At 36.4% G+C, this 10,054-nt stretch overlaps 1 protein-coding gene across 3 annotated transcripts in view; it reads left to right on the forward strand.

Annotated features, from left to right (window-relative positions):
• Nucleotides 1–10,054, forward strand: part of SPIN1 (spindlin 1) — a 59,037-nt gene that overhangs the window by 41,530 nt on the left and 7,453 nt on the right. For all 3 annotated transcript variants that reach the window (XM_035309221.1, XM_035309220.1, XM_035309219.1), the window contains exons 3-5: nucleotides 2,280–2,328; nucleotides 7,312–7,565; nucleotides 8,552–8,785. In XM_035309221.1, coding sequence (XP_035165112.1) covers nucleotides 2,280–2,328; nucleotides 7,312–7,565; nucleotides 8,552–8,785 — 537 coding nt within the window. The remainder of the gene's footprint in view (nucleotides 1–2,279; nucleotides 2,329–7,311; nucleotides 7,566–8,551; nucleotides 8,786–10,054) is intronic.

Below are 10,054 nucleotides of genomic sequence, written 5' to 3' on the forward strand. Positions count from 1 at the left end.
TAGTGTCTGCTACAGGACACCTGATCAAGGGCGGGATGTTGATGTTGAGTTCTCTTTTCAACTACAGGAAGCAACACACTCGCAGGCCCTGGTCCTATGAGGTGACTTCAACCACCCTGACATACACTGTGTGTATAAAGAATTTTAAAAAGACATTTTTTGGAGGTCACAAGAGCTCTTGGTTCTAACATGCAGGAGGTTGGGCAGGAAAGGCAGGTGACCAGCTTGGCTAAGTCTAGACATCTTAGCCAAACTGAAACACAAAGGGGAAATGCATTGGCAATGGAGGCAAGAGATACCCTGGGAATATTATAGGGATAATATCCTGGGAAGATTATAGGCATATATATGGCTTGGGAGTGCAGGGAGCCAAGGCATAGCTGGTACTGAACTTGGCTAGACAAGTTAAAAAAAAAAAAAAAAAAAAGAGTTTCTTCAAGAACATAGGATAACGAAAGAAGATAAAAGAAACTACCCCCACTGAAAAGTAAAACAAGAGACCTGGCTACAGTTGATGTGGAGAAGGCTGAGATACTCAACTTTTTTGCCTTGGTCTTCACTGGCAAGTGCTCTTACCATACCTCCCTGGTCCCAGAATCTAAAGGCAGGGACTGGGGGAACAAAGTCCCACCCACTACAGAAGATGAGGTTTGAGGTGATCCAAAGAACCTGAATGTGTACAAGATCAGATCCCAGTGAGATGCATCTGAGGGGCCTGGGGGAACTGACAGATAAAGTTGCTATAAGTCACTGTCCATCATATCTGAGAAGTCATGGCAGTCCGGAGAAGTTCCCACTGGCTGGAAAAAGGGAAACGTAAACCATTGAAAAGGGGGAAAAAAAGAAAACCTGGTGAATTACAGGCCAACCAGTCTCACCTCTGTGACCCACAGGATCATGAAGCATATCCTCCTGGAAACAATGCTAATGCATATGGAGAACAGAGAGGTGACTGGCGACTTCAGCATGGCTTCACTAAGGGCAAATCATGCCTGACAAATCCCAAGCACATACACAGGCTGGGTGGAGAATGGATTGAGAGCAGCCCAGAGGAGAAAGGCCCAGGGGTGCTGGTTGGTGAAAAGCTCAACATGAGCCAGCAATGTGTGTTTACAGCCCGGAAAGCCACCCATATCCTGGTCTGCATCAAAAGCTGCATGGCCAGCAGGGTGAGGGAGGCGATTCTTCCCCTGTGCGCTGCTCTTGTGAGACCCTACCTTGAGTAGTACGAAGTAGTGGATGCCCCATCCCTGGAAGTGTTCCAGCCCCATCCCTGGAAGTGTTCCAGCCCCATCCCTGGAAGTGTTCCAGGCCAGGTTGGGTAGGGCTTTGAGCAGCAACATGGTCTAGTGATAGGTGTTCTTGCCCATGCCAGGTGGGGTGGAAATGGATGGTCTTTAAGGTACCTTCCAACCCAAACCATTGTATGATTCTATGATACGGTACTACATGAATGTGTATTCATGTTCTGATGATGGAGTTCCATTGTGAGAATGTATTTATTTTTTAATAATTACGCTTTTAATAAAACACACCCTTATTGTTAATAAAAAATTTTGTTATATGAAGTATAAGTCATTCACGTCCAACTCATACACAGAAGAGGTAGCTAACTATATGGTCAAAAAGTTTGTGTAGTTGTAGTCAAGTCTCAAGTACTCAAGTTTCTAATCAAACTTTTGTTACTTTTTTTTTAGTTCTTATTAATAGTTCTTATAAACATGCTTTAATTGCCATTCTAATTACTCAGTCTCATAACAGCCTAAAATCGCAAACAGCATCTTTGCTGTATTAGTTAGTATGAAAGGCTTGTTAATCTTCGTTTCAGTCATTGCTGTTTTATATGTTCCATAGGCTGAACCACACGTATACTTCCCTAGTGCTGGTCTGGCTAACTCAGAAGGATATTTATTTGCATTAACACAAAGACAAAGTTACACAGCCAATTGATTCTCTTAACTGTTGTAGGGAGTTTATCTTCTGAACTGTTGTGGCCTTTCTTCTAGAACCAACACAATTCAGGTCCCTGTTGTGTTAAATTCAGCTTTCTTTCTAGCTATTGTGGTCAGCTCATTCCCCAAACTTAATGAGCTTGTAGTCCTTGTCTGTTTCTGCAAAGCTTTCTCCCATTGTAGGAGTTGATTGATCGATCACAACGTGAAGTGTTTGGATGGTTTACATTCTGGCACTTAAAAGGAAAACTCTTATATAAGCTCACTTTCTTTGACACTATATACACACTTTATTTTTCAATAATTTCATCATCATTTATGTTGTAGGTCATGCAGGAGTCTCTGCCAGCATGATGAAGAAAAGAACTTCCCACAAGTAAGTTGTTATCGTTTTTACAAAATCGTAGCTGTCAGTAAATTGAAGGTCTGTTCTAGAAATGTATCTGTATTGTTACAGCCACTTTTTTTTCTGAAAATCTTATGGAATAGTATTCAGTCTGTATGCGTGTTTAGGGCCATAGGAAAGAATAATCCACTAATGCAGCTTTAAACAACATTTTCAATGTTCCTCTGAAATTGTCTTGTGAATAGAATTTTACAATTACTTTGGAAATCAGAAGCAGTTGCAAGCCAGAAACTGGGCATTTTTCACTTTTTTAAAATAAAGAACATACTGAAGTACTTCTGGGAGAAGGCTGCTATTTGTGTGTGAAGGATACCTGCTTATACTATACATTCATGGCATGCATTCTTTCCTGTACAACATTTTTAAATAGCAGCAGCAGCTGAATGTTGGTGTGTAGGTGTGAGAAAACAGGTAGTACTCTAGACATGACTGATCTTAGTGTTTAACAGTGAGGTGTATCTGGCTGCATCTCTGGTGGGAGAAATCTGGGCTGGTTAAGCGTGAAACTTACTAAAAAAATTATTAAAATGTTACTAGTTACATTTGAAGTGTAAAGACCTATAATGATGGTATAGAACATGCATCAATCCGAATCGATTTGCCTAGCAGGTGCATTTTCTATGATTAACTTATTTGATTGTTAATTGTTTCCCAGAGACAACACCCGATGTAAAACTACTCTAATCCCTTCCACCAACTCATCATTATCCATTCTTGTCTATCTTCATAGAAGGCAAACAGAAACATTTATTTGTCTAGAGGCAGGTAGAGTTGGTTAAAACTTAATTTCTCTTGTTCTTTTTCAACCGCTCAGAGAAAGGAGTGTATGATGGGAAGACTATCAGAGGTGGGTTGCCTTTTGTACTTGAGGGTGGCTAGATTTGTCTTTACTGTTGTGTTGATATACACTTATTTAAATACCTAAATAGGCTATATATTTCTTAGCATAAAGGCTACATAACATGACCTTGAGGCATTTAACTTAACCATCCAGTTTAGCTTTGTTAATTTAGCCTAGTTCTATTGTTTGTGAATCATTTAGTAAAGGTTTTGTGTTACAAACCAAGATATGTGCCGCTCACAGATTCCTCTGAGAATGAGAGACAAGTAGAGAATTGTTCATATGTGTAGTTTACAGAAAGCTAATAGCAAAAGACTGTAAAAATGTATGCTGATACTACTCTGAACTGTTAGAGCAGACCATGAGTTAGTAATGCATGTTTTGTTGTTGATGTAGTTAAGGTGACTTTTGCATTCCTCATTTAAAAAATAAGAGGAGCATACCTACTGGCATTTGAAGGCCTTAGTGGGGGAGATTTTAAAAGGTTTCTGAAGGTTTGTAGCAGAGGGAGGAGCCAAGAGCATGGAAGAGGGCATGATTCTGTAATCAAGGAAGTCATAAAATGAGCAGCACAGGTTAGTCTTATGAACTCTTAAGTTTAGTTAATTGTTAAGCCTTCAGGAAAGGGTTCCCATGGCTATAGGTCAGTTACAGAAGAGCAGTTCTTCCAAATTCTCTGTCAGCGGGTAGTGATCATCTCTGAATGTGAAACTGACCTCATTGGTGTCAGATCAGTCAGTAGTCTCTCAGTTCTTACTCTTTCCACCTTTGTGTAAGGAAAGAGTACTAGAGTACATATATAAAAAACAGTCCTTTATTTGTATGCTGCCCAGATTTCTTGTAGTTGACAATTCAAGGACTTCGATGCACAGGTTGTACCTACTGTTTAATTAGCAATGAAACTAGCCTTCTGAATTTCTGAGCCCACTTTAACTTGCAATCATGGCTCCTGCAGCATCGTAAGATGAATTTTGCAACTGCAGTACAGCTTTTGAAGGAATATGGAAAATACTTGAAGGCTTCTGCCTCAATTGATGTGCCTCATAGTCTGAATATTGTGAAAAGTAAATAATTCTTGCCATTCTGCTTGTGGTGATAGTCTGTAGTAAGGTCACAATTGTAATAAGTCTGTGTCCTGTTTATAATAGCTTTTCTACTTTACACCATAAAAGACTGAAATTTTACTGACTGTTTTTACTGTGCTGCTCCAACACTATTTTAGTGTTTTCTTACCATTTTTTTTTTCAGTTGTGCCTTTTTGCAAACTCTGAGTTATGGCTTTCTTTCATCCTTTGCTGTTTTTTTCCCTTTGTTCTACCCTGTGGTGTTTCTCTGAGATGAACACCAACAAAAAATAAAATAAAATACCTAAATGGACAACTTTAGATTAGTGGGAATTGCCATGCTCCTTATATAAATGTCCTTTTATCTTCTAAGTACAATCCTGGAGTAATGATTTTCTGCTACCAGTCCTGAGTAATTCTGCACTATATTGGTTTCTTGGTGGCAGCTGCCAAATAAGTTTGTATAAGGAACATCTAAACACAGCTTCAAAATCTATGAAGGTTTCTTTCTACCTGTGTAGTAGTCTCTAGTAAGTTTATAAACAATCTGGTTTTGATAATGAAACCTTTTCACATAACTAGGTTCTGTTTACCAGCATAATGCCTTCAAGGTAAGGAAGAGGATCTGAAACCCATGGGGATTGAAGGGCCATTTACAATGTGGACTTATCTGATATATCAAGAGCTGTTTCCAGGACTTGCTGTTTTCTGGTTTCACGTATTTAGGAAAACTGTTATGTCAAACTTTGAGGAAATCTTTATGGAATTTTTAGATATAATTTTAATAAAATTGAAGTAAAACATTTTGGATCTTCTAGGTATAGCACGTCAGAAGGTTATGTACATTTGTATTACTTGGTGTATCTATAAGACAGTGTACTCTTGAGGAGATTTGGGTTGACTACTGTTGTCTTGTATGAAAACACATTTGTAGCTTTTACTTATTGGCAGTTAGGAAGCTATACTTTCTTTATTACCACATGTTCAGATGCAAGAAAAAGTAGATTTTTCTTGTCAATTTCCTGATTTAAAGATCTCATTTGTTAGAATAAAAACCACTGCAAATGAAGGAGAATGGCTGTTCAGTTAGTATGACAGCCCTCAAAAACGACTTGAACTGCAAGTATACCTGGCTGGTGCTTGACTAGCAATCGTGTTTGTCATGTTTTTTGCTCTCTGAGGCATTTTAAAAGGTAGTTACGAGTTTGAACTCACTTCTGTAGCGTTTTTCCATCATATTCTTTAAAATATCTGTGAAGCTTCTCATTTAATTGTTACATTTTAAACATTAAAGTGGGTTACGCTTTACAGGCAGAAAGTAAAATCAACTCTGAAGTCAAACATGAATAGTATATTTGCCGTTTCCAGCAATCAGATAATTGGCAACTTAAACAAACCCTCAGAAACTGACATTATTGTCAATTTTCAATGAGCTGGTTTTTTTACCTTTAGTTTTTTTTATTCTGTCTTAAAATAGAACTCTGATTCATTAGAACTAAGTAAATTAGTTGCATGTAAAACAAGCTCATTTCTATTGTGACAAGAACTAGTTCTCTCATTTGGTCATAGCATTACTGACACTCATTGAAAAAGAAAAGCAAGAACAAGAATTTGAAAATGTGTTCTACTTTCTACATAAAATTTTAACCAACTTAATGGGAAGGGTGTCAGTTAACTGGCAGGGGTTATAATAATTTGTGCTCTCAAAGTACAAACACTGCATGGTTATCCCATTGAAAAAAACTATCACAAAGAGGAATTTTGACAAATACTATGGAACTTCCTGCTAAGAACTTCATCTGGAGGTGGGAAAACCTGATGAAAAAATGATACGTCCTGTTTTTGATAAAGTTATAATTTCTATGTGTTCTAAAAATGCATTCTAATTTCATACAGTGAGTGCATTACTCTGTAAGACTGTCTATGAGATGTCACTGTTATGACTGTTCCTGGTCTTTTTTGGTTTTATATCATACACGTGATGGTCTGTGAGCTTTCATCATTTGTAGAAATTTGTCTTTGGTAACTATCTCTAATTTAGGGAACAGTATTTTTTTTTCCCCCCCGCAGCTGGTTTTCATTCTTTACATGTTGCTTTTAAGAATGCTTGTGGTGTGCATATTTAACTGCCATTTAAATGAAGTGTTGTAGTAACTAATCCAAAAATCTGTTTTAGAACTAGTTGACATTCACAAGAATTGTGATCAGGCAACCCTCTAAATAATCATTTTAGGAATTAATGTCTGTATTGTAACATGCTAAAATAGAAATAATATTATTTTTTCAACTGTATGCTGTTACGTTGTTCAGATGCTGCTTCTATTTGTTTTCAAAACTGTCAATTAATGTTTTTAATAACTACATAGAATAAAGCTTGTATAAAGTTTTCTGTGGTTTGAAATTTCAAGCCAGCTTACATGCCTACTGATCAGAACAAGTGATACTCAACAGAAGGAATTACCGTGAAAATTCCATGAAAATACAAAGGAAAAACAGAAAAACATGTTGAATCATTCTACTATGTTAAAGAGTATGGCCTCTATTGCTATTACCATTGCATATCATTTTTCTTGTGTTGTAATAAAAAGGAATGCTGGAGGAATGTTGTTTCTGACATGTCTCGGAGTCGGAAATATATTTAAGTGCAAACAGGGAAAAAAAAGGCCATGGAAGAATTCTAGTCAACCACCAGTTACATTTCCACCAATTTCTTCCCCCCCTGCCCCCGACTCCCATGCTGTTGCACAGAGAAAGCAACAAGGCAGTAAAGTTGTAATACTGTCAGGGGTAACTGTACTTTGAGACCTGTTCAGGTGAGTTTTACATTCAGTGTTGCAACTTAATTCTTATGCAAACTGGTTTTAGAAAGGACAATTATGAAACTGACCTTATAAAGCATATCAAAAGTGTTCCTCTACTTATCTTTTTTTTTTTTTTCCAATAGTACAATACGCTTTATATCCTCTTAAAACAAAGTGTATGCTTTGTTGTCTGGAATAGAATTTTGGATATGTACTTGTTTAATATTATGTTTGTATCTGTGTACAGAAAGCATAGAAACAATGTGGGACCAAGCAAACCTATTTCTCAGCCACGAAGAAACATTGTAGGCTGCAGAATACAGCATGGATGGAAAGAAGGGAGTGGACCTGTAACACAATGGAAGGGCACAGTTCTTGATCAAGTTCCTGTAAATCCCTCTCTTTATCTTATAAAGTATGATGGATTTGATTGTGTGTATGGACTAGAACTGCACAAGGATGAAAGAGTTTCAGCACTTGAAGTCCTTCCAGACAGAGTTGGTAAGTGTTACTTTTTTTCCTAGATATAAATACGTATAAACAGACATTTACTATAAGATGTTCTATACCACTCTTACATGACATCTGGAAGATAACAACTGACTATTAAATTACATTAGTCAAACGCATTTTTGTCACATGGCAGGTAATCTAAATGTTCTATTTAATTTTTCTTGATTTCACAAAGATTTGATGATACCAGTGAGTACAGTGGTATCTTTTGTCTTTAATTAGTATGCAGTACATTCTGTAGTTTTTGTTTAGAGTCTTACACTTAGCAAGTTTATGAAATGTTAACTTCAATATTTCTGTTAAAACTTGAAATGTGAGACGTTTTGGTTATATTGTCTGCTCTGTGTGTCTGATAGTGATACTTTTTCTCAGGTACTTCCCCATAGCATCTCTAATAACAGAAGGAAGTGTTTTTAGAATAAAAGAACTTGATTAATAACATGAAATTTCACTGTTAGTACTGGATTATTAAACTGCAGGTTTTTTCAAATAAAAACAAAGGAGTTCAGTATTTAACCTAGTTAATTCCTAACCCATGAAAGGACTAAGTTGATGTTTCTTAGGATTGCAAAGCAATGAGGAGCTACTTCTAGAGTGTTAGAGGAGTTTGTGTTAGAGGAGAACCAGTCCCAAAACTTTCATTAAAAACTTAATGGAACTGTTCTGTTTAGTCTTTCGTACTCTTCTCGGCTGGCTGCCCTTCTTCCTGTGAAGAAGCTAGTTAAAATACAAAGAGTCTTCATTGCTGTGTCCTCAGTTCTTCCTTTACCTTGTATTATAATTACTTGTTGTTGGGCAGTACAACGTTTTAGTATTTTAACAACCCTACACTTCTCTGCATTTCTTCAATAGTAAACTCTCTGGAATGGACAGTATTTTTTTTTATATATAAATTGAATAACTTCCAATCAAACTTACGCATGAAACATGAAAATTTGTTTTTTGAATGTACTTAAGAAATGCTGTCATTTCAGCTTCATCTCGAATTAGTGATGCCCACCTGGCAGACACAATGATTGGCAAAGCTGTCGAACATATGTTTGAGACAGAGGATGGCTCAAAAGATGAATGGAGGGGGATGGTCTTGGCTCGAGCTCCTATTATGAACACGTGGTTTTATATTACCTATGAGAAAGATCCTGTCTTGTACATGTACCAACTTTTAGATGATTATAAAGAAGGTGACCTTCGCATTATGCCTGATTCCAGTAAGTAGGCCAGTTACACTGTTTCTATTAGAAAGTGACACCTTTTTATATTAATGTTTGGCTATGATTTATTTATGGACATGAGTTTGTTTTTGGAAATAATCTTGTTCGTTCATCCCTTTTAAAAAGTATATAATGTGAAAGCTAACCAAGATAACGGTGTAACCAAGATCATCTGTGTTAGCTGTTGACATATTTTACTTTAATCAGCAGAAGTAGTATTAAAAGAAAGCCATTTTCCATATTTATTCCTAATTCTGCTGAAAATATGTATTCTGGATTTTTTTAATAGAAACTGGCAAGTGAGAAGCTTTCCAGTGTTGTGCTTGTGTAGTAAGAAGTATCACAGATCGTAGAGATGGCTCTTGATTTGCATTTCTGAACTAGTTCTTATAGGAATAATATTTTGGGGCCTGTTAGTATAATCAGATTAATTTAGTTGTGATAGCTGTCTTCAGTGTGGGAAAACTTTTCACTAAAGAAAGAAGGACTAACCTCTTGAAAATTTTTGTCTAATGCATTGCAATGCACTAGCAATAAAAATAGATCAGTAGATTAGAGGGGTATTTTTTCCTTGCATTTTGAAGTGAAAAATTTTGTTTTGTTTTTCCTAGTTACATAGAAGGATTTTCACATAATTAATATTGTTGAACAGATTTGGATAGCCAGTTTAAAAATAAAATGTATTTCTCCCATGTACCTAAAATACTTCTCTGACAAATGATTTTGGGTTTCAAGGTGAATTAATAATTGGGTAACTAGTGGAAGGCTGTATAGTTATTTGTATAAGTATTACTTAAAACTGATTTCGTAAATCCTTCAGCTATCCTACAGATAACATGCAGTCTGCTGACTAAATAAACAAGGGACATTTATTTGTTCATTGTCTGTAGTAATTGTTTAGGTGTTGCTCCCCAACCCTAACAAGAGCGATATATCTGTTCCTTGTAAAGCGTAAGCCACATATATTAATGAAAAAAGTGACCTTCCTATTCCTAAAGAAATAAGGCAAACACCTGTCTACTGCTTGACTGTCTTTCCAAAACCCTTCAAATATATGCTACCTTCTGTGAATCTGGGTATTTTCCAGATAGATTGATTTGTGTTCTTACATCAATGATTGGTTATTAAGGGTAATATTTTTCAAATCAGATTTTAATCTACCTGGAAGTAGTTATGTTAGTTTGGTAGACTTTACCATAGTATTGTAACTAAAACTCCCATGGGATTTTTTTCCCCTTCGAGCATAATTCATTTCAAGGCTTTTTT

This window comes from Oxyura jamaicensis, chromosome Z (genome assembly GCF_011077185.1).
Source record: "Oxyura jamaicensis isolate SHBP4307 breed ruddy duck chromosome Z, BPBGC_Ojam_1.0, whole genome shotgun sequence".
NCBI lineage: Eukaryota > Metazoa > Chordata > Aves > Anseriformes > Anatidae > Oxyura > Oxyura jamaicensis.